We start from the raw sequence: 26,008 nt of genomic DNA on the forward strand, positions 1-26,008 counted from the left end.
ATTTGTGTCCTTTCCAAGTCTGTTTTTTAAAAATAAAATTAGATTGTTTTAGTTCATGGTAAGAACTGGAAAAGAAAGTGTTCAAATGTAGAAATTGCAGAGTTGGTACAAATCCCAGCTTCAACCCTTCACCCCTTAACCAATGTGTGATTTTGGGGATCTCATTTAATCTTGTATTGCCTAACCTCTCAGTATTGCCAGTCCGTAAACCATTCAAAATTGTCAGCCCTTCCGAGTGATTTCCTTCTCATGGTATGATCTTCACAAAAGCTTTATTCATGGTTTCACTGTCTTAATCGTGAGCATATTCATATTGCACACCACAGGCATCGGTTCCTTTGATATCTAAAACACTATTTGAAAACCATATCCCACTTCTAATCTCAGTCTGTCTGGATAAAGGCACCTTCCTGGTAGCTTCTAATCTGCCTCCACTATCCATGCTACGGTATGTGTCGCATTCTCCTTCCTTCCAATTGGCGGTCTCTGTTCATGCATGAGCACTTTTGCGTTCTGTGAGGCAGCTAGTGTGAGTTCTCTGTCTATTATGGGTTACATGAACCTTTTACATACAGTCCTACATTAATACTACATCTACCTTCCTGGATGTTATTGATAAAAAGTATCCTGTATGCACTAGAAAAGTAACCGCTTTGTAGACTGCTAATGTTGGTCTTCAAATTCTACTTGTTTATCATTCTGATTAGAGCAAGAATGAAGAGGGCAAGGGTACTTAAAGGGAGGTACACGTGCTTATTATGCAGCAAGAAAGCATATCAACCTATAGGATGTGAGCGCGATGTGTGGGTGCGCGACCAGTATTCTTGATCCCTTAATTCCTTTGGTTTGGTGGAGGGGGGGGCCCAAAGATGTCCGTGCCCAGGGCCCAAAAAGTGCTTAAGGTGGCCCCTGGCATTGAGGCACGGGTGGAGGCATATGAGTACTGGAGTATATTCTTTTGTTACATTTAAATCATGTTGATCTTTGGGGAATATGGTGTCCGGAACTAAGGAACTAAGAAGAGATCAAATGAAGCTGCTGCTGTTAAAATCGAAAAAATGTGTTTGTTTTAATGTACATGTTACAACATTTTAAAGTGTATTTGACTGGCGGTTACACATTTGACTATCCAGCCAAGTTTCTCTGCTCCGCCCCAAACCATCCTTAGTCTTAACCCGGGTCAAAATGCCAATTATGTTTTTGAAGTTCTTAAGTATGCCTGGCATCTCGAATGAGCAGTTTTGCCACAAAGAATAGAGTGGGGAAACGGGTGTTGCCTGTGAACGCCACGGCAAGACATTGCTTAAAGCAAACACGAGCTGAAAAACAATTGCCACTGGGGAGCCTGCCTGATAACAAGGCAGAAGACCCGTATGGTTAGAGCCGTATTGTATGTTGTTACTGGATCAGAAGCCTAGACCAACGAATGAGGAAGAAGTGGTTTATGTGAGAAACTGGCAGGGTGCCATCAAAAGAAGTTGCTGGTAGACCACATCCAACCGCGTGGAAGGGCTCGGAGACTGTGGTGAAGATGGCAACTGCAGCGGGGACATCTCTGGGTTGTGGTGCCGCTCTCTGGGTCATGCTGCCGGGTTCGGAGCAGGGCCAGTGATGAGAACAGGCGTGCAATGTGTTTGCCTTGATTGGCACTGAAGGTGTATCTAAGCTTGGACCGTGGAATCCCATACCATTCTTATAGTCACCTGGAATATGTGGCAGACTGCCCTATAGAGAACTCTGGAGATTTCCTGGTGGGCCTTTGTACCATGGGCCCTTTGGGTGTGGGTACCCTGGTTTTTTGCTTCTCTTACACTCTTTGACCTTCACACAGCCGTCCTCTTCCATCTCCCCTCCTCCCATTTAATGAAAATAATGCGTTATACATCTTCCGGTATGTTAATGCTCACTCTTAACAAATCTTACATGCCAGTTTATTTGTTAATTTTAATTTTTCATATTTGTATAGGAAAACATGCGCTTTCAAATTCACCTTTGGATCAGTGCTGGTCATTGGGCCGGCTCTCGGCGGATCCGAGATCCGTCACCCGATGTGTAGCCGGATTTCGGGATCTGGCCAGAGTCAGCCGCCCAAGCTCATTAAACCGGACTGGAAATCTTTAAAAAAAAAAAAAAAAGAGAGAAAAACGCCCGCGAGGGCAGCAATTCCTTTTCCTGCAACTTTTTTCACTGGTTCTTTTCAGTTGTACATGTAGCGAGCATTGTGCATTACACACCAGTGCCAAAGTCGCGGTAAAAGGCAATGCTGCCGTCGCGGAAGCTTTTGATTTAAAAAAAATATATATATATTCTTTTTTTTTTTTTTTTAAGATTTCCAGCATTGCTGGATGTCCACTACGAGCCCCGCCCCCACTAGACCACGCCCCCTCGAGCAAACACCCCCCGGCCCTTGTGTTGTGGAATCCCCCACCACATTTTTTCAATTTGGACCCATTTGTTCCAAATTGTTTCAGGGGAGAACCCCCTGCAATGCTTACTTTGAGGGGCCGGTCTTGCCTGCTACATTCGCAAGCACCGTGTTAAGTGGGGCCACTTCCAAAAACCTTTCCAGGGCCACTTTTTACTGTCAGACCACCCCTGCCTGTCATGCAGACGGAAGTGCAAGCTTTTCCTAATTTAATGTCCACGGGTCTCATTATGAATTTGGCAGTGCAGAAAAACTGCTGGTAATTCAGTGACCAGCACTGTTACTGCTCCACCAAACTACAAGTTTGCCGGTGGGGGTTCACTTATTTACCTCGAGCAAAGATCTGGAGGTAAATAGGGCTCCCACCCTCAAAAAACAGCTGGTATTTCCATCACCGGTATTACCAGTGACGTTAATACCGCCAATCCCGGAATTTATGGCCCTTTCCCCCACCTGTAATATACTGGAAATCCTGGGATGTCCGGCAGGGGAAACGGTAGATGCTGCCAAACTGATGAGGCTGTACAACCTATTTCACCCACTTAATTAGCTAGCAACCGAGCATGTAGAGACCAATGCATTTGTAGTGGGATTGATCTAATATTTCAAGGTGCTATGTGTTATGAGCACCATATAATAGGAAAATAATCGACCTCACTTATTTCATTTTGAGCCATCAAACCGTTTAGAATATAAAGACATGAAGCATCATACAATGTCGGTGGTGTGGGAAAAATCTTTGGGAATGATCCATAATTTGATTCCCGCCACATTCCCGCACTGGCGAACTACAAGATTGGCAGTAGGGGGTCAGATTTACTGCCAGCATAAAGCTGAAGGTAATTCTGACCACCTATCACCAATTTTTCAGCAGAATTATCATAGCAGATCTAGCGCCAGCAGTAGTTCTGTTAAAAAAACCCATGGATTCCTATGAATATGTTGATTTATACCACCATGCCACCACTTGTAATCCTCTGCTAAACCCACGCAGCCAAATGGCGGTAATAGGAATCAATTTTGCCAGTATTTCAGCAGAAATACTGCTCTACTACCGCCAAACTCGTGATGAGGCCCATGGTTGGGAGGGTCTATACATATGACCCAGAATGTCAGAAGCAATGGACAGGCATTTAGTATTGTTACAAGTCCATGCTATAGCTGAGAAAGTGGTATATGTTGGAAGAGATTTTGCATAGGTGGGGGTTAAACAGGGGAACATAAATATTTTGCTGATTCTTTGTTACACCCATGACAAAGGTCTTAGTAGTGATAACCTTTAGTCATTGCCATCACACATGACTGTCTCGCCGCCTTCGTTTCTAGGAACCACGCAGCTGGAAGACCCCCGGGAGCTATGGAGGAGGGAGCAGGAGCGCATGCTCAAAGACTACCTGGTGCTAGCCCAGGATTCCCTAGTGGCCCAGAAGGAGATCTACCAGGTGAAGCAGCAGAGGCTGGAGTTGGCCCAGCAGGAATATCGGCAACTGAATGATGCCTGGAATCGCAAACTGGGCTCTCAAACCAGTTGTGAGTATTGTTTGCCTTTCACATAAGTCTATTTTTATGAGCGTCAAAATTATGTGTAAAGGAGGCGTGCTTGTATTTACAGTTTAAACATTCTGTAGTGTTTTTCCCTTGCAGGGCAATTGGTTGTTTAATTTTCATCCGTTTTTCATATTAAATTAGGTATGAGCTAACAGCTTGCCTCTGATATCTGTGCGCAGGGACACCTTAACCTTTCATCCTTCCGAGGTCGATATATTGAGTACCACCCTCTGTGGGATAATAATGTCTTCTGTTATTCCAGTGCTCTGAGACACAGTAGCGCCATATAAGAAATACGTTATACATGAAAAATGATTGTGTGCACTTAAGATCATAACACTTTTTCCTTCACTGTGGTACTTTGGTGTGAGTTCCCACCTGCGATCTCTCGTTCTCTCTTTCTTTCTCTCTTTCTCTCTCTTCCTTTCTCTTTTTCTCTCCTCCTCTTTCTCTCTCTCTTTCCTCCTCTCTCTCTCTTTCTCTCTCGCCCTCCCTATTTCTCTATCTCTCTCGCCCTCTCTTTCTCTCTCTCGCCCTCTCTAGATTTCATACTATACTATTTTTTATTTATTTTATTCGGTACTTTCTAAAGGCAGACACTCGCAGTACCACTTCAAAGTGCCGGGATAGAAACATCAAACGTATAAAGGCATGGTTGGGATGGGCTATGCATAGAAACCAAACAGTCAGGATGAATGGGCAGGCATTGGGTATTGTTAAAAGTCCATGTTCTAGCTGAGAAAGGGGTCTGGTGATTCTAATTGAGGACATTCAGGTCTTGTGCGATATGGACACACGGATTTAGACCCGGGCAAGCCTTGCTGCTCATGCTTAGTACCGGTGGATGTGCTAGAAGCCATTGATTCTAAATGCTCTATTAATTCAGATTAGAGATTGTTATCTGCTGGTCATTTTTTCTTCCAGTATTGCAGCAGTGTTTTAACTGGAAGGTTCAGTTGTTTGAATCATGTTATTCCACAACTTAGATCAAAAAATGTTTTTAGGATCGTCTTCCAATGTCGGTGGTGGTTGGTGAAGATTAATATTGTTTTTCGCAAGATTTCTTCTCGCAAACAATGCCTTTTTAGCAAGCTGTACTGGTTGGTAGCAGCCCACCATCCAGGTTTACCGGTCCAAGTGAGGCAAGGTCCTTTCAACAGTGCGGAGGGCCAAAACCACCACACAGTGCCACAGGCCATGGAACAGATCATTACCATCACCACTACGTAATGTCTCGGTTTTGTTTCTTTATGCTGTGTTCATGAGCCACGCAAATATTTATTCTTCCAAAAGAAAGCACAAACATCTCCGGCAGGGAAATGGCAGACGCAGCTATTGGGAGATTTCAAGATGGAGAATGGGATGACCATGTAAACTGAATGTTCATCTTGTTCTTTTGGGGAAATAAATATGAACCCACGAAAGTACTTTATCATTGAGGTTATACATCTGCATTGGGAAGTTGGAAGGAAAGGGATTGAAATTGATGTATTGGCGGTGTTCAAGGTGCTAAGAAGTCATGAAATGAGCATCTGAGTTGTAAGTCAACAATATAGAAATCGGTCATACACCAAGGAAAAACACTTCTCCCGTACCTAAATCGGTCTCTTGTACTGGATGATGACTAACATATGTCTTTGTTTATTCAGATCAGATGATTGATAATGTTGCTATACTACGTTTCCAAATACTGGACCTGCAACCTGCTGGATGTGTAAAATTGTTGAACAAGCTCACCACAAAATGATCTGGGCATGTATTTGTTTATCTGAATAATATTACAATCAGGTAAAAACATGTTTAATTATCAGTTCCTCATTTTAAAATCAGTTATTACCTTATAAATAAAGCCACTCTAGTCTGAGGTGCCGCACCACAGGAGCTTAGTGAGGCAAGGGCAGGCAGACCCCATTGTCAACCAAAGAGCAACCTACAACCTTAGCGATGTGAAACATTTGGGAGGGTAGGCTCACACCACCTTCGCACCCACAGATCACCAGACAGTCACAGAGACATGCCACTACCTCGGTCACAACCAGACGAATGAACCGCCAAAAGAATGCTCCGGCAGACAGCAAGGCCGGAGATGCCCAAAACAGATGTCCGAAACAGAGAGAGCCCCACTAACGCTTCAGCTAAACAAAATAAAAAAAACTAAACTCTGCTTACACCTCTCACACCCTAAACAAACACTACCACTTTCTTGCACAGCACACCTCACACACTTCACTACACTGCAACAACAAAACAAATCACACAAAGTCTCGCACAACAGCACATGGGAGCCTACTGATCCGTAAACCACACCCATGCTCAGGGAACGGTGCCCGCCGAACTGAAGCTGCAAACAGGATATCACCAATCTCGCTCTACCTTTATCGATCTATACCCTACTAACCCTCCGTACCCTCTCACATTTCAGATCCACCAGAGCACCAGGGGACCACTCCGGTGGTAATAGTGCGTGGTACAAATGTCCTTTTAACATTAACATAGGATTTTAAATTATGATTCGTACGTCGTTGTCCCCCTTCATTTTAGGGCAAAAACATTGCAAACAAAAAGTACTGTAAGGAGATTCAAAAATGTATCCCGACGTTTTTGATTCCCCTAACACTACTTTTTGAGTGCACACAAAGAGGTCCACTGAAAGACTCAGTGTAAAGACTGTGGGAACAGTGTGTCAGTGACCTTCGGGCCCATTTATTGGGAGAGAATACTTTGGGATTTTTGAGCAGCCATTGCTGCACAACCATTGTCTGCGCATTAAGGTCTGCAAGAAGTCACCGGAAACGGTGATGAAACCTGTGCATTTGAAATGATCTCCTGGCTTGGAAAACTGACCAGAAAGAACATTCTTCATTGGAGTTTTTTGCACGAACCTTCAGCCTTGCCCTAAAGTCTCTGTTCACTGCTTAAGGTTTCCGTTCCCTCTCCTCAATCCAGCCTTCCAAATCCTGATTTCTGCGGGACCACATAAAAAAAAAAATACTGGTGCAATATTGATCTTACACTAGACCTCTAAGTGTAAGACCAAATATGTGTCAATATCTGCTGTATTTTATGCATTTTTCTGCTGGGCCAATCTGTAATTACAAGTTATTTGGAGGTAGCATCTGGACTAGGGTTCTAAAATTGTTTATTTATAAAGCCTAATTCCTTAAGTCCTGACAATGAAATGTTGTTGTAAATTTTGGTTGTCACTTTCTTCTAGTGGCCTCTGGATCTTCTTCCAGCTCCAAATATGATCCTGACATCCTTAAGGCCGAAATTGCTACCACCAAATCTCGGGTAAGTGATCTAACTGCACTTGTTGTGAGGAGTTGCTTGATAATGTAGGTAACCAATTTAGTGAAGGTCTGGAGAAATGAGGCTGGATGGATTTACAAGTCTTGAAGGAGATTACTTTTAACTTCAAGATTGTTTTCTTTCACATCGGTGGTGCTTCGCAGACTAGAATTGCCTAAATGTATCATGTACAGCTATGAGGGGCTCTTTTGTTGGTTGTAATCCAGCTTTTGAACCGAAGGTGAAAGTAGTTTGTTCATCAAACCTTTATCTGATTGGCATCGCCACATAAATACACATGTGATTGGTAGATTTTGAATGTGGAGTTTGCCTATTCTGTTTTCAACTGAGCTTAACTTGTGCATTGATGTATAGTCCTGCTTCATAGTACTGAAGGCCTTCTATGGGATCCTATTCTGTGCTGAATACAGCAGTCTGGTGTTGGGCCTGAAAAAAGGTCCAGTATATACATCATCTGGAGCATCCCCGAGAATATTCCAACTAATTTGACATTTTATTATTCATTTTATAACTGTTGCCATGCTTACATTTCATGAAAATATTGCATTTAAGAAGCCCTTAGACACTGTACTGACTGTACTGCTGTCAGTGCTCTCCTACTTGTGCTACTTGTGTTCTCAGTTCTAGATTACTTGAGAAATTCACTGCTATTCAATCTAAAGGTAGGCTTCACTCACTTCTAAGATAGGATATTAAATAGGTGAATTAAGGTGATTTTTAGCGTATGTGTGAATTAATTCTGTCAGTTTCTGTTTATGGCAAGTTTCTAAAAAACATAAGCCGTTAAAGTCAATGCTAATAGGCCTGGTAATCGTTTGGAAGGCAAACGGGTGGGGGCTGAAGGATCAGAAATAGAGATATGATTGCTTGTGGTCCAGGCTGGCAAATGCTACCAGATTATCAAACGATTGGCGCCATCGGAAAAGGAACTGAAACAATAGGTCTGTTCAATCGCGCCCTAATCCATTTTTATGTGCATTTCACTCACTATCGGTAGCATTTCTTAATGAGCTTGTGAAGATGGCGATTTGGTCTCACACAGCCCCTTAACAGGAGATGTTGGAAGCTATAATTACTATTTGAAACATGATCTACCAAAACTACAAACATTGGACACAATTGGCCCAAAACAGATACATTTTTCGACAGAATTTTCTCATATGTTCTTTCCTGAAATGTGAACCTCTAATGGATCCTGATGTCCTGTTAAATCCATAAATCCGTTGTGGTTCACAGATTGTAATCCCATCTCACACTTTGTGTATATTACTTTGTCTGGTAGTTATTAATGCAGTTTATGATGTCGCTGTCCATGCGTACCCAAAGCATGTTTGACTCTTGCTATCTCTGCAGGTCAATAAACTCAAGCGAGAGGTGGTTTACATGCGGCAGGATCTGCAGTACAAAGAGAATGGTTACCAAACGCTGAAGCAGTAAGTATTCAATGACCCGGGCCCCTTACCTGGAACCCATTAGGGATTGTGTTACTGGACATTACATCCAGTTACTGGGTGAGGCATTAAGGAAGTGAGGGAAATCATAGAGCCGGAGATCCTGACAAATCACTTCTAGGCCCAGTGATTACAATTTGGAAAGGAGAGGAGTTAAAGCACGGTACTGGGAATGGGCCCTTACATTACCACATATTGTGTATGCTCCGTTACCAGTAAGAAGGTAACATACTGAACAGCTGAGAGTTGCAAGTCTGTGCCCCCATAACAGTGAAACTATGGGCACATCTGCAAGCTATTTTGACATTTGGGGTCCGTTTTTGATTACCTGCGCTGAATTCATGTCTGATCGGTCACATTCATGTTATATCAAAATGTGAAAAACGGGTCTCGTCCCTCAGGGGTTTGAGGCAGTTCACAATGCCTGGGATTAGCTTTGCACAGTGATGAGCTTGCTGTGGCTGGGACTCGTGGGAAGAGAATGTCAGGGTTGACGATGCAGCAGAAATGCAGTTCTGCAAGTCAATTGCATTCTGAAGACTCCTTCGGTCCTACTGGCATATAAGAAGCCCTAGAGTTCCAGCCACCTTGCAGTTCCCCTTGTAACTGTCCAACCTATGTGAATACAGTAACTTTTTTAATACACTTTTGCTAATTAATTTTCAATACCAAGCTTTTTTTCAATGCACATTTGGTGTTATGAACACTACCGCGTATGTGGCTGCTCTCCTTCTCCCACTGATGGTAGAATTGACCATACTCAATCCCTGGCTACCTGATGACTGAGGGGTTTGTTAGGCAAGCGCCCTGACCACGTGTTGACCAATGCTTCAGGGTACGATATACCCTAAAATGCACATTCATACCTTTGTGTGTTGTGCTGGAGCTCACACCCCTGCTGAACGACAGTGGGGCACCTAGTGGTGAAATGACAAATGTTACACAAAGCTGCATCGGCGGTAGGTTGGGAACAAAATAATAAGATGTATTGACGAGATGGCCATTTCGACTGATTAGATGAGAGATCTATACTGTTAAATACAGTAAAACCACTTTCTTAAACACCATTGATTTAACCATGTCAGAACGTTGGGTTGAATGAAGGATTGATACAATGGTTTTGTTCAGGTCCCTATAGATGGTCACATTTTGTCAGGTTTGTTTGGGTCGATTGAGATGGGATTAGAAAAAAACATTTTGTTTGCGAGTGTCCAATGGTTGATATATTCCCCGGTGCGTATTTCACAGTTTTGCTTCTCCTCCGAGAGAAGAGGTTTTTTTGCCATTATCTCTGTAATCGCATGTGTTTATGCTGTACTGTAATATTGTCAAGATTAGAATGTTTGTCATGTCTGTTCTCCGTTTTGGCCCTTTCAGGATAGGGCAGAGGTGTGTAAATGTTATCACCAGCTCAAGCTTGAGAATTTCGATTGACCCAGGACATGAGCTGTTGCTCTATCGTCACTGGATTGAGAAAGGTCCAGTAGGCTAGTGTAGATATTGGATCCATTTCTAACTACAGCCCTGGTATAGACTAGGCCCAGGTGTAAGGTGATTTTAAATTTAGGTGAAGATGATGGTTGCTCCGAGACTGAATTAGCAAGATGCAGGTAACCACTGCCGAATATTAACTGATTAATAGAACTGAGATCAATTCTGCCACAGATATAGATTCACAGATATTTAAAGACAATACGAAAATCAGCAATTTTCAAAAGGAAACCAATGCAAAGTGAGCAGAGGAAATTGAACCACGAGAGTTCTATATAGAGCGAAGAGTCGCAGGATGAGATACAGGAAGACCAAAAAGAAGAGAACAATAGAACAGGCTAGAAAAGACTAAAGATGAGATGAGAATCTTAGCAGAAGAAAAGGTAAGAAACCGATGAGCTTTTTGAATATTGAAGAGTTGGTAGCAACAGGAGCGTCAAATACAGGAGATATGAGTAGAAAATATTGTGAAGAATCAAAAATAACACCAAGATTACAAGCTTAAGGCAAAATAGGGAGAGAAGAGGGAGGACAAGAAAGAATAAGAGGAGGAGCAAGGGGAGAGTAGCGGCAGGGAAAAGCAGAACCTCCGTTTTCAAGGGGTTAACATGAAGATGGTGAGAAGACATTGAAGATTGGATGGCTAAAAGACACAAATACAAGGAATAGCCTCAGTTAAAGAAGAAAAAGAAAGATGTGAGCATAGAGGGCATAAGAAAAACCAAAAGAAGAGATAATAGAACCAAAAAGGATATTATAAAGAGAGAAGAGGGCTAAGAACCGAGCCTTGAGCAACACTGTAAAAGAGGAAAGGTAGAAGAAGAGTGACCAGCCCAGAACACTGAGAAAGTGCATTCTGAGAGGTAAGAGTGAAACCAATCAAGAACGGAGTCCCTGGAGCATGTTTTATTAGATTGTTTCTTAAATATTTTTGCCTGTTCTTCGAAGTTCACTTGGAATGTCTGGGAGGCATTCCTGAGGGTAATGAATCTAGTGGACCCAGTCCTAGCAAGGGAGGGAAAGGTGGTGAGATCTCAAGCGTTGACACAAAACCTGTGTAGAGGACACAAAATGTGCACTGGCCACTAGCAGTTGGTGGGTAATAATTCACTCTTGGTAAGTAATAAAGAGTGTATTCTGTGCATGTGGATAACAACAATTTATGGCATGGAGAGATGGACTTGTAGGCCTGTCTAGTCCATTGGAAGTGTACCCCCTACATGGCAGGTCAGAAGGAGGAGTCGGACACGCTGCTGACATGATTCAATACCTTTTTATTAAATGTATAAATAAAAGGTCTAACTTTGTAACTTTCACTATCACATAAGGGAATACCCTACCTACATAAGGAAACTAAAGGTGCTCGTCAGTTGTCAGTAAGTCCAAAGTAAAAAATGTCTTCCATCCAAACTAACTGTATCTGTCCCTACCACTAGATTTAGCTAACTTAGAAAGACCACGAGAATGTCTTATCTCCACCTGATCATTTCTTTATCTTCCAATAGGCTTTTTATTACAGTCGGTCTCTGTGGTAGAGATATTTCTTGGCATAAACTCCTTGGATATTCTTGTAGTTCTTCTAGAATAGTCTTGGGTTTCATATTTTCTGTGGTTCTGTATTTGCAATAGCTTCCCTTCAGATACTTTCTCACACTCGGGTCATCCCTTGTAGACTCTTGCCTCTTACCATTCAGGCTTTCCTGAGATGGGTTTAGCTTGACCCCTTTTTATGCTTTCTTCGTCATAACTTCTCTGTCTTACAGTGTCTCTTCTTTCATCTGGTCCATTCAACATTTTTATATGCTGTTTTTTCAACACATATGCTTATGTTAGACTTGCTCCAGACTTCAATTCTGTGGTGATAGGGTTTCTTCCCTCCCTCACAGGTAAGGTGTTTCCAGTCTCTGCTTGTTCCCCACTTAGGTTGCTTAAACCCCTCCATTAAAGGCTTCTCACTTCTCTTCTTAACTGGGTTCTCTCTTACGATTGGGATGAGTTTCTCTCTTCATATAATAACCTTCTTCCCTGTTCGAGTTATTCATTCATTTTTTTAAACTCCAAATATACAGTGTTAGTATTATTTTCTTGTCCATAAGACTGGGATGGGTTTCTTTGGATCTAGAGTAGAACTGTGCCCCGGCAGCCATACGGTCCCCCTGGTTCTTCTCTCTATGCCGGGGATGGTGGCGAGTCTCGGTTCTTGCTCGGGTGTGCTTTCTTGTTCCTCTCGCTCGTTGGATTCCCGTTCCCAGTTCCTTCTTGGGTTACTGCTATGCACATGGGTTGGTGGTCGAAAGCTTTCCAAACTACCTGTACTGGGATCTCGGTGTCGTTGTTTGGGCGTCCTGCCCACCATGCTGTATTTGTGGTCACGCCACTACTGGATAGCTCGTTCCTTTCTCTTTCCTCATGATGCCTTTCTCACATCTGCACACGCCAGGCCTCCGGTGTCTCATACTACCATTCTCTGCCTTGTTGATAGTTTCAGGTTCTGCAACTTACCTATGCTCCACCTCCATAAGGTGTGTTAGGCAGAAACCTGTGCAGTTCCCTCTGGGACCACTGCAAAAGATTTAAGACTACAGGTGTTTGGCAGTAAACCCACTTGGTAGCATTCTGTACCACACAGATTCACTTGGTAGCTGTGGCTGAGCAGTCAGACTTCCCTCAAGAAGAGTTAGGGAGTATACAGAGTATTCACAATAGGTCAAAAGAACACACTAGAACAAGCAAACACTGACCAGAGCTTGGTATAAAAGAGATATAATTATTTATTTAAAACCACATCTAATAAAACACACAGGCACTAATATTAAGCAGTTCAAAAACACGGTAACTAAAAGATATACACTCCCTTAAAAGAATATTAGACAAGGCTTAAGTAAAGCCCCACTTATTTTCAGACAGCGGTGAGCGCTTAATGCAGATGGCACTCTAATAATTCGGTTTAAAAAGGAGAGAAAGGCAGAGTATAAATTGAAACAGATCCCAACACTTTCATGAGAACACAGCAAGAGAGGAAGGCAGAATCAAACCGTGAAGTTAGACTTCAGAAAGCCGGATCCACTTTAAGAGGATCAGAGCGAAATATGTCCAAGGTCACACGGTTGAAAAGTGCACAAAAGTCTCAAAGGTTCAGAAAGAGTTGGACCAAAAGAAAGGGACCAGTTAGATGGTTAAGGCGGCCAGCCCAGTCCAGAAGGTTAAGGGATTATTATTACCTTGTAGCAATCTTTAGAAAGGGAGGCCTGGCAGACACGGTACCTTAAAGTGGTGAGAATACTCCAGCGGGGGCAGTTGTTCCTGGCAGCAGAAGCAATTTGTTGCTTCGTCCGGGGGAAGAGAGGATCCCGTAGGGGAGGAAGACAGGAGTCCGTTGCACTGCCAGGGAAGAAACCAGCCGCAGAGTTCTCAGTTAAAAGGAGCGGTTCTTTGATTCGCAGTCCAGTGGGAAGTGGCTATCCGGTTGCCGGGATGCTTAGCACGGTCAATTCGACCACAAGACGTCCTGGGATGCGAGGAAAAGAAGGTAAACTGATTGTGCCCACCAGTCAGGGGAAGAAGACTCTCCAGCCGGGAGATCTTCTCTGTCGTCGGGAAGTGGTGAGTCGGTTCCGCAGGGCTCCACCGGTGGTGTCGTCATAGCAGGTCGGCTCAGCTTCTCCCTCGTCGGATTCTCAGGTCCTGTGGCGACTTCTGAAGTTCCAGTCCCCAAAGCCCTGCTTTTATGCAGCACACCCCCATTCACTCAGCCTAGCTGTCAATCAAACATGCTAAGTGGTGAGCCGGCCGGCTCACCACTTGGGCCAATCACACAAGAGTGCGACTTGAGTTACCAAGGTAACTCAGTCCAGGGTGCCTAAACCCCCTCCCACACCCACTGTGGTACCCAGACAGAGTGGCACCACTTTTGGAGGCTTCTGTGGAGAAGCCCGCTAAAAGTGGAACAAAGGGCTCGACTTGGGTTGGAGTCACAGAAGAGAACACAAACGCCATTTTAGAATCGAGTCCTGGCAAAAAATACCAACCAGCTAATTAATATTAAATAAATAAACCGGCTGTATGTTCGAGGATATGAGAATTAAATAATTAAAGTTGGTAGCCTCGAACAATGGGAAAATCCCATAGGGATATATTTGCGGTCGAATATAAAAAGTAGTATCCACTGCCACCAGCCAAAACTCGATCAGGGGAGACGGAGACGTGCCCCCTCAACTAACAGACCCCGGGGCAATTGAATTGCCCCAGCCAGTACGTCCACAATATGATGGTTTGTACTGGTTTCCGTTCATAATTTGGGACTAGTAAAGCCAAAGGTGACTTTACATGCCCTGGGAGACAGTAGTCAGTCCCAGGGTATGGAGTCTATGGTGGGGTGTCACTATGACACCCCGTGTCACTTCACAGAGGGTGCTGTGTAACACACATAGTAAAAACACATGAGACCCTATGGAGTAAAGGACCCCATAGCCCATAAAACACATTAACAGTCAAAGGAACACCACAAATCATGTCCAAGAGTGGGAGAAAAGAGTCTCACTCTTGGCAGGAGAAAAAAAACAAACTCCAGAAACCCAGCAAAGCTGCTGGGGGACTCACTAGGTTAGGAAATTCAGCCTAAACAGAGAATTCTCCCTAACAAGGTGTAATGATGTCAAGGGACTTCCTCTGTGCAGCAGGCTCTCTTCCTTCTTTCCTACCTTCCTTCTCCCCTTACGCCACCTCATTTAAAAACTGTAGTCATTTTAAAAACAATACTTTGCAAATCCAAGCTCCACTGAGGCTTATCTCCAGGTTTTGCCGCTGTCCATATTATACCGTTACTGGACGTTTGACAATGTCTGGCCTGTGGAAAGCGGGCACCAAAATCGGCATATTTCCCATCAATTCCCCGACGATTATTACAGGGAGGGGGAGAGAAACCACCAAACACAAAGAGAAACTTTAGGATGGATTCTTATCTTAATGTCCTACTGATTATTACAATCAGAGCTATAAAAAAGACTTCATAATGTCGACTAAACAAGTTAAGATTTGTGTTCTACGTTATGTCATTTTAGTTGCTTTTAATGTGCTAATGATGAAAAGACTCAACTTTGGGCACTTAATGTACCCATTTTCCCATTTCAATTGCATTCTCTACCTGGGCGTATTGCACAGTCCCAGGCTACACAGGAGCATCCTTTGTAACTTGCGCCTGGGCTGCCCAGTTCACTTTTATCCACAATCTTGAAAATGAATGAGGGCAAAGTAAGCTGGTTCTTGCTATTAACGTGCACAAAATCCTGCAAGAACAAATCTGCAGAGATGTGCTGTACCCCTCCACTTGTGTGCAGATTCTCTGAAATACAAATCATACATTTCCTGTTCAAGAAAACTCAAAAGACAGGAGAGAGTGGATTAGCCAGCCGTGTGTATGGAATGGTTGTGGCTGCATACAAAGGAAATGATTTATTAAGAGAGGAATGGAGCAGAAGAATCGGAAGCGAGATCAATGAGAGTGAATGGTCTCGACTGTGTGAAAATGTGAAACTGTGCTCTTTAGGGTTAACAGAAAGATCGCGTCAGATCAAGATTTTGAACCGGGTCTTTTGGACACCAGAACGATTGCAAAAGAGTGTTATGAGTGATAATTCAGACTGTTGGGCCTGTGTACAGGAACACGGAACCCTAGAAGATATGTTATGGGAATGCACCCGTGCTAGAGGATTTTGGTCGGAATATGATAACATCTGTGCGAAGGTTATAGGTGAGAGACTGCAATATGATTTCAAAACTCTGATAATGGGTAGTGATTTGATGTTAGGAGAACTAACTACTAGTCAGAAAAAATGGATTTCCAGAAAGGCAATGATGGGCAAAAAAAATAATTTTAAGAGTGTGGAAGACAGCAGAATCTGTGGCTTGCAGAGATGCATAATCTGGGGGAGATTGTAAGAGTTCTTTACCGCAGAGAAAAGAAGATTGCACTGTTTGAAAAGATTTGGGGTACATTTCTTACTTTATATTAGCTGATGGAATACAAATGTGAACTTTGAGCACTGGGGGATTGGGGGTAGGGAATTAATTTTATTGTATTATGATTATAAATTCTATTGAATGTATATGTTTGTTTAATGTATATTACTTTGTATATAGTTCAAAATAAAATAAAATTTTCAACAAAATAAAATCATACATTTCCGGATTTTTTTGGAAAAACGGTTTTCTCATGAGCAACAACACAATCCAGATAACTCTGGAGGGACCAAACTACATGCTTTTAAATCTCCTCATATCCCGGATAGCATCTGTAGGGTAAGGTTCCCTAACTCCCTCAATAGTGGGTGCTTCAGCAAACGCAAGCCAGTGCACAGGATTTGGTGGTAGCTTCCAATGTTTTGGTCTCCAGTCTAGATAATACAAAATAAGTCTATTGGCAGCTTTCCTCCACAGCCTAAACGATTCCTACTGTGTGATTTGACCTCATGTTAGTAATCCACACTCTGCTGTGTGAAGCTTAATCATTGTTTTGTTGCATGCATAGATGGATGGGTGGGTACATTGTTTTGCTTTATGTAATAGGAAAGCTGGGTTACACTGGTAATATTACTTTATGGGTGACGGGTCAGGGTATTCTAAAATTCCAAAGACAATTCGGCACTAAAAAGCCGAAAATATTGTCAATTGTTTGGCAGCCTGGGAGCTAGGATCCCCAGATGTGCATGCACATCTGCCGGCCTTTGCTTTCTCTGGACCAGGGAATCGAGTCAACGTCTCTCAGTACTGCTCTTTGTGCCTTCCATCAGAAGGGTCTTTATTTTAATCCAGAGGTTTCAAGCATTCCATTTGGAAAAAATATTGTGCTCGTTATTACCTAAATGTATGCAAATTCTGAAAGACTGGATGGGTTTGGTCTTTCCCCTTTTGTAATGGCTTGGCAGGCAAAGAACGATGGTCTGGAGGGTGGCCCAGAGCAATGCCAGAGGTTAGGATTAATTTCAAACCTTCCAGCCATCACCTCTTTTTGTTTTGCGTCAGTCATCCCGAGTGGGATGGGTATGCCCATACGTGGGTCCTGTGCCTGCTGGGACTAGTGGCCCAAACTACTCCTCACTGATGTAGCCCAACTAGGCCAAAACATGTTTGTGGATGTTTGTGGTCTCGTGCAGAAGGGATGTGACCGAGCAGTTTGGGCTGAACTGCCCCTTTGGGGTGGGACCAAGCCTGATTTGCATATGGTATTTCCCCTTTTGTAATTGCTTGGCAGGTAAAGAACAATGGTCTGGAGGGTTACCCAGAGCAATGCCTGAGGTTGGGATTAATTCCAAACCTTCCAGCCATCGCCTCTTTTGTTTTATGTGGGTTTTGTTGGTTTCCATGCCTTTTTCATTCTTGCTCCTCTTCTGTGGAACTCGTTCTCTCCTCTCATTCGGGACCCTAATGATCACCTTGTCTTCCCCGAGGCTATACCGACCATGCTATTCGTTCAGTAATTGCTTATGTTTTTGAGGCATATCGTTGCTGAATAAATAACTAAATAATTATTTCCTACGTTTTCACAACCTTCTTAGTTTACCATGGAAAACTACAAACTGGCACGTAGCAAGATCCATAATTCCCAGATCAGGGCAGGGTTAAGTCAATTCAACTCAGACAGTTAAAGCAGATTCACCAAAGTGCCACATCACAGAATCCTTCTGCTGTAGGTTTTCCTGGTGAACTCAATTATTGGCTATGCCAATGCAGCATAGATAATCTTGCCAAGTTGTGAAGTACAATATTTTTAAAGGTTTGTCACACATGGCTCAAGAAACACTCCAACGCTCGTGGACAGTTCAGGGGATTTTATTGAACTTTCAATGGGCCCTATGGACGTCCCTAGGTCTCGCGATTAAAAGCACCTCCTCCCTAACCCAGCATTCTTAGCCCCCGGTTAGTGGATAGCAATTGTTTCACCCTCTGTATACTAATAGGCTAAATAAGCTGCAATGTAAACCTAAAGGCACAGGGCCATATCAAACTTTGCTGCTTCATGGCTTCCTAGCTTTCCCTAATCTATCAAGTTGATATTGTTCTAAAGAATGATGGGGTTGTGCCACAGACTCAAATTCGATTCGATATTCCGTCTACCACGCTCACGTTCTCCTCTCCCTCCTTCTTTCCTGTCACTATTATGTTTCTCCGATTCCACCCACCTCTACTGTCTTCACCTCTCCTCTTTCCCTCTGATGTCTCCCTCTCCTCTAGGCCCCACCTCCACCCTTTGATGTTCACTCCTGCCGCCTGCACACTACTCCCTTTTCGCACTGCTACTCGCTGCTTCACATTACAACTTCCTCCTCAACATTACTAATCCACCCTAAACTCCCTCCTCTACACTACCACTCTCCCTCTTCCCTCCACACTACTACACTCCACCTACATTCTGCTCAGTCACCCTCCTTTCGCTCTGTTACATGCACCTTGTATCCACACCTTACACCATCTCACCTAACACTCACCAGACTATCACATACACTCCCACTGCAGTACCGTTTGCACCCGCTATATAATACCTCGCCTTCTCCGGAAATGACCCCCACCCTGTGCTGCTACTTCCTCCTGCTGGTCTCTTGGTCTGCCACCTTCTCCCGCTCACCCGAACAATCCACACCATTCTGTTCCTTTTATGTTCCGCCCCTCCTCCTGCCATTTGACCACTTGTTTTAGCGAATCTGCCTGTGCTTTTGCCACATGGGAGCATGGGGGTTGTTAAAGTCAATGAAGCCATTTTATTAGTGAGGTAAGCCCAGCCTACTTTTACCGAGTGGGCTCACTGTAGTGTAGCGATGGCAGCCAGGGAAGTAAACTGTCCACATTTGTACAATGGAGCATTTGTCCATTCCCTGCCAAAGTAAGTATAGTTTGTACACTTTGTCTCATTTTGCCTGGTGGTCGAAGGTGCTTGTTGGCCGCTTTGTGTATTTGCCTATGTTACAGAGGATCACTGTGTGCTTGCTCTCGCCACTGTGTTAGGCATGGTGCTGGTGGCTCGCGCTCTCTGCTGTATCTCCAGCGTCGGAACGTACCCTGGAAGGGTTACCTGAGAGTCGTGCGCACTGGGCTGAGTCCACATTTCTGCTGTGGTACAACGCAGGGTACGGGAAGGATACTTTTTCGCTGCCGTTGTTTCTGTGGGCTCCAATCAAGCCTGTTGTCTCTAGAACATATAGAAACAGGCGAGCATTTAGTTTATGGGGTATGGCGTGAGACACATGGTTCTGCATAACAGCATGCTGGCACAAGGAGGGGGGTAGGATTTGGGCCCACCTCAATTGACACTGTCGTCCTCGGGGGGCAGGACTGGCTCTGGGTTTGTCCCTGGTAGGCCTACCACACCTGGTTACCGTGCCTTCTTGGCAAGACCATGGTACCGGCGTCGTCGCAGGGTGTAAAGTCTTAAACACATTAAATTTCAGTCTGTGAACCACTTAGAAACTTAAACTATATTCATTACAGGAGTAGGCTTCAATTGACTATCCTGTTCCTGACCTGCAGGTAGCGTGTATATTTGACACCACCGCCATAACGCATCCGATGGGTATCTTTATAGCTACGCAGTAGGATCAGTGTTTTGGGAGTAGTTTGACTTTCTTAGATTATGACCTACATTAAGGGGTCTTAAAAGGCTTTCAAGCCAATTCATTTAGGTGGGGGTTTCTGACTGACTGATTGCCGTGTTTGGTTTTGTTGGGGGCTTGTTTTGATAATTGTGCTTGCAGTCTTGGCCTTGCCAAACCACTCAGAGCATAGAGCCGTTGTTTCAAGTTTTTGCATGTGTCCACCATTTTCTGTCGACAAAAGAATTGTCAGGGTCTTATTCTCTGCTGCGTCCACAACCAGTTCTTTGAGGATGATGATCTGAGCTGTTTTTTCTTTTGATCTGTAAGCAACTTATAGCATTGTGATGGTCTCAATGTTGTATTCCCAAACTCGGTTATAAGCAATTTGTTCTGAGGGTACACTGGCACTCTCCGTAGCTTTTGTGGTTCTTGTAAAAAGGAGACTACCTGTAAAAATGAATAATCGGATACTCTTTTTCCCTACAGCCTGTTGTTCAGTTCTCTCTCTTGAAAAATACAAATTCTATTTCCCTTAACAGAACAGGTAGTAGGGAGATGAGATTTGAGGAGGGACACATAGCTTGTGGTTGTTTGGTTATTTGCCCACCCATTGACTGAACATGGCTGTGATAATCCATATGGCCATTCCCTCCCACTACCTGCCCCTCCCCGCCCAAATCAGATCTCATGGGATCTCTTTGAGTCCGTTCGACCTAGCGGTAACATTAAATAGCTTAACTGCAGTTGTACATGTGCTACTGGTGTGATACAAATGTCCTTACCAAATGTGCCTTCCACCACTTGATTTACAAGCAGTAGTCATTTTAAAAACCATCCTTGGCAAATCCAACAGTTTTGTGTTGTGTATAGTTTTTAGATTGGCATTTGGCAGGCACTACTATCATATGCCTCGATACTCACACTATTTTCCAGCTGCTGTCCTCTTTTGGCCAGGCAGATGGGTATTCCAGACCTAAACAAAACCCTAAACTATTGGGGTTTGCAGTGCCTGCGATAGCTAGCTTCTGAACTCAAGAGTTTGGTGTTGGACGGGCTGCTTTCCAATACAAGACACCCTTTCCTTCCCTGCTGGGCTCTGCTGTCTCCTGTCCATCCCAAGCGAGGCCTGGGAGATCGGCCAGCGAGGCTGCCTGTATTCAAAACCTCACCCCACCCCTGAGGCTCTGCTGCTGCTGTCCCCCCACACCTTCAAGGTATTGCATTTACATTTTCTCACCAGCTAACCACGACCCTGCACACAGCTCCTTTCACTAGGGTGACCAGATGAAAATAAAAACCTGGCACAGGCCAAAAACATAAAAGTGGGACTAGCACGATCAGCCCATTCAAACACCCATTAAAACTCCCCATCCTCCACCTCGGCCACGCCCGCTCCCCGTAGGATCATGCATTAAAATAAATATTTCCAGCACGTCTCCTATAAATAAACTGCAGGTTCGGCTGTGACAGTAAGCATGTTAATGACAAAGGAGACTTTGCTTTGATTGATGTTACTGTCTTTGCTTAGGTCTTAACCAGTCTACGTGGCGCAATCAGTAAATGCATACGGCTATGAACGATAAGGATCGAGGTTACCCTGCACTGTCAGATATCTGGGAGGATCGAGACCTTTGTAGAAAATAGGTGGGAAATGTGGGCCATAGCTAGGTTTGTAAAGGCAGGTCTCGGTAGTCAGCAATTTGTTATATAAAAGATTAGCGTAATTTCTTTTTGCGGTTTTGCTTCAAGGAACTATTGAGTATTCCATTTCCAAGGTTTCCTATACCAGTGGTCTTTCCTGTGCGCCACTGCATCCCAACTCACTACAATAACTGGTCCGTTCATAGCAAATGAGCTTCCTGATTTCACCAAAATTGCAGAGTGTGACCAGACCATCAGCAGGCAATGCTCACATTACAGTTCATGGCTTCTCTCCCCATTACACTCACTAACTGCAGCAACTACTCTCTAGTAACAGACAATGTAGATAATGCTTACTGTGGGAAGATAGGTGGATGTCAGACTGATCGTTATGAGTACGGCAGCCATCTTGGATAAGGGAAATCTTTTAGATTACACAGCCCTCAAGGAAATGTAATGACCCTGGGCTGGCAAGGGTGTTCCCTAGGGGTTTAATAATCTAATTTGGAGGACAAAAAGGGAGCAATTTAGATGATGGGTTCTCAAATCCAGATGGCGTGTTTGCAAACGTAGGAGTTTAGTGACGTTCAGCTAGAGAAAAGGCAATGTTGGGATGCTTTTAACTTTGGCCCCCACCGACAGAACCGCATAGTTCTAAAAATGGATATACCATGCACATAGTTTTGGAGAGGTTGTGAAGTCCTGCACTTGGGAAAGGGACGAGTAGCTCAAAAGCGCAATGTCACCAAAAGTGGAGGAAAAGTTGTCAGGAAGCGGCCTGCCCTTGATTTTGAGATGGCAGGTTTTTCCTTTTACTTTTGCAGTGCGTTGAATTTGCTTTTGGTGGAAAAGCACACGAAATTTAGCAAGAATGTATTCAATAGGGAAGGGTTTGCCATTAAGGTGCAGCAGCTACGCCCTGCATAGGAGATTTTGGCTGATCATTGGGTCACTGTACCTGGCCATATCCTGCGGGGACGATTACTATGCTGGGGGCAGGGACAAAAGCCAGGTCCTCTGCCAGTGCCTATTGAGCATGGCTTGGCCATGCCCAGCTTGTATTGCTGACAGGGCCACTCTGCACAAGACTGAGGTTATGACCAGCAGGCACTTCAGGTAGGGACAATGTTCCAGGTAGTCAAAACAGGTAATATCACTGTGCATCGGATATTGCAGAAGGACATGCACTAATGTCAGTGTCTGAATGTCATGGGCACAGGCCATTCCCAGTTGGGCAATACAGCAAGGGTTACTGTGACCTAGCTACCATGTACTCTGGCCATAATAGTAGGTAATGTGCAGTGGGCAATTCTTTTAGGGCTGATATGCCTTGAGGATGGCCCATGGACATGTCCATTAACATTGTGTGCTTGATTACTCTCCATTTGACATGGAAGAAGGCCATGCCCTAAACACTGTGGCTGTAGAGCATGGCCTCTTTTCATAGCTAACGGGCATTGTTCATGCCCATTTCATTGCAGGCACATTTGCCTGAGGCAGATTTTTTGTAAATGTGTAGCATATCTCTTTGCAAATATATATGGGGGTGGGTTTAGGTATTTAATTATGGTGGCACGGAGTTGCAGGGGGTCTTCCTCGCATTGTATGTGGGAGGGAAATGTGTTACAAAATAAAATAAATGCAAACAAACCTGCATCGAGCAAATTGCCACAAACAAACAACATAGAGCCAACAGGCATTGAAGGTATGGTCCCTGTGCCTGGCTGAAAAACATGTCCATTGGCTACTGCACATAGGGCTACTCTACAAGTGGCTTGGCCAATGGCAGTGCACAGGGTCAAGGGCCCACTGACTACTACAGTTATAGTCTCCTTTCCTGGCCATGTCTCGGGAGCAGTGTCCACTGAGCATGCCCGGCAGATCCTCCATGTCAGGGCAATGGCCACAGGCTATGCATCCAGTGACCCTGCAGGTAGGATCAATGCGCGTAGGATATGCCTGCTAGACATGCAGCAAGCCATGGACTGCTGGTACTGCAAGTAGAGTCACTGTCACATGGAGAAAGGCCTTCCCATTTACATTACATTGGAAATGGCTACAGGCCATGATCAGTCAGCACTGCAGGTAGGGTAGGGGTCTGCAACCTGTGGCTCTACATATGTTTTGAACTGCAACCCCCCATGATCACTCACCATTGTTTACGCTGCCAATGGGCTGATGGGAATTGTAGTCCAAAACCTCTGGGGAGCCGAAAGTTGCAGATCCCTTTCGTAGGGTCACTTTGCCTAAAGCTGGTTCACCTGCTATGTCTTGTGGGCAATCCAGGAAGGGAGCCTATGTGCTTAAGGTATAGCATTAAAGAATCATAAAATAAGACTGAAAACCTTCGGGTAAACTATGGTTCTCTTCTATCGGTATATAATAAACTGCATAAATAAAACCTACAAATTCACCGGAGATTAACTTTAGGGTAAAGCATGTTATAATAATGTGGTATCTAAAACCTACCACAATATGCAGGTTACATTTGCCAACATAACCACAAGTTGCCACCCTCCCTGCGCTTCTGACATCTGTAAGGAAGGCATGGTATCAAAGTAAGACAGACACAAGGGACCACAGTTCAAGGGTGTTAATTGAACTTTATCAAGGGTGTGATAAATGCCTATCTAATCTAAATCTACAGATGGGAGCAAGCTATGACCATCAAATAATAATAATGCAGTCCTAGTGGAGTCTCTTCAAAATAAAAGGGCCTATACTAAAATAAACTGTTGCCAATCCTTACTGCTAAGTTACAAATAGTGTGGGGTAATGCTCATGAAAAAGAAAGACGTGTTCACAAAATAAGTCAGGATGTTCTGGCCGTTGGCTTCCCTCCCCCGCATTTTCAGCACGGGACAAGGCATTTCACTCGAGGTTAGCACACTCTTGGGCTTCTTCGGCACGAGGACACAGTTCTATTACAAGCATCAGGGCCTTCTATGCCCAAGTCTCTTAAGTTATCAAAAGTCTCTTGATCCGGAGGGCCTGATGTATCAAACAAATGAAAATGTTCCTTTTCAACTAGGGCGATTCACTCTTCACGCTGGAGCCCCCTCAGCCAGGCTCAGATCCCCTTTTCACAATTAGTCTCCCTCAGCCGGGTCGGACCAATTACAGTTCGTATATCTATCGAAAACTTTCAAATGTGCACAGGGTTTGGCTTGACCTGTGGCAGGACCACTTAAATTTCACAGTTCACAATTTTACACTATCAGTTGGATACCTAACCAAGACCTTTGACTGAGCACCTATGTGGTGCCAGACCACCATGTAAATAGTATTTTGGATTTAAAAAGTTCAGTCACTCTTTGGATATTCAATTATATTTGCGTCGCTCATCACATACGCCTTACACTATGTTCTTTGAAAATTTCTTTATACAATGTTGCCACTCGTAACCTTGGCTCTAACACAGACCGGTCTGCTATCAGTCTCCCCGACTCACGGGCTGTGCTGATGTTAGTGGAGCAGCTTTTTTTGTAGGCACCAAGGACAGTACAATGGTGGCATTTGCTCCTCTCTGCCTCAGCTATCGATGCTGGAGAATCCCGGGTACCTTCGACACACAATGTACCTTTCTTCCACTTTAATTCCCGGTCTCATGTTTCTTATTCTCGAGGGCTCGTGAAAGTAGTGATTTTCTTTCTCTGAAAAGGCCAAGGGCAATTCCCACCTTGCAACCCTTTCTGGTTTTGCCGTCTTTCTTCTCGTATTAAACTGCCATCTCGGAACAGCTGCTTCCTCATGTGTTTACCTTGCTCCGAGTGTGCTCTTGTGCTGCGCCTTTTATCCATGTGGGGAAGTGTGATTAAAGTCAGTTGTGTGTAATTATCAGTAATTGCCTGACTAACCCTTGTTTTGGGACATGTCCGGTATACTGCTTGGATTTTAGTCCGTTTTCTTTCACAGTGAGCTGTCAGTGGGAATATGTGTGTGTCGGGAAGGAGGGCGGGGGCTGGAGTTTCTAGATATACTACTTGGTAGGATGGGAAAAAGGTGTTATAGGGAAGGGGATACTGCGTCTCACCCTCCATTGTCCCACTTGCACTTCCTGAGGACACCTCATGCAGGTGATCCTCCCCCACAGGTCCACTGGTCCACCCCAAGGAACTGGATCCAAAAGCAATGGTCGTGTCCTGGCCACCTGGATGACAGATCCCCGGGGACCAGCGGGTGAGACACCTTCAGGTTTCTCATACATTACATCACAAATGACTTAATTGATGAGATTGCCAAGGAGTTGACACCCGAAAGGAAACAATAATAGCACAATTATGTTCAGGGTTTGTGTTGCCTTCAGGGTATGTCCACAGGTTGGGCCCAGTGGGTTCAAAGGCTATGATTAATATGGGCCATGGAAGTAGTCCACACCTCATGGGACATCGCCTACAGAGCATATATTCATGGCAGTTGTAATGAATTGAGGGAATATGTCCCATCTCCATAAGGGGGAGCCGCCCCATGTGAGGCTAGGGAGGTGAGCCCACTCTGCAACACCTCCCTAGGGGTCGAGGCAAGTGGGACCTCACCGGGAGAGACTCCTGTTCCCATGA

At 44.2% G+C, this 26,008-nt stretch overlaps 1 protein-coding gene across 1 annotated transcript in view; it reads left to right on the forward strand.

Annotated features, from left to right (window-relative positions):
- Positions 1-26,008, forward strand: part of WWC1 (WW and C2 domain containing 1) — a 535,977-nt gene that overhangs the window by 287,072 nt on the left and 222,897 nt on the right. The window contains exons 3-5 of the mRNA XM_069654296.1: positions 3,752-3,955; positions 7,188-7,264; positions 8,636-8,715. Of these exons, the coding sequence (XP_069510397.1) occupies positions 3,752-3,955; positions 7,188-7,264; positions 8,636-8,715 (361 nt within the window). The remainder of the gene's footprint in view (positions 1-3,751; positions 3,956-7,187; positions 7,265-8,635; positions 8,716-26,008) is intronic.

Source organism: Ambystoma mexicanum, chromosome 3q (genome assembly GCF_040938575.1).
Source record: "Ambystoma mexicanum isolate Mex_15411 chromosome 3q, UKY_AmexF1_1, whole genome shotgun sequence".
Taxonomy (NCBI): Eukaryota; Metazoa; Chordata; class Amphibia; order Caudata; family Ambystomatidae; genus Ambystoma; species Ambystoma mexicanum.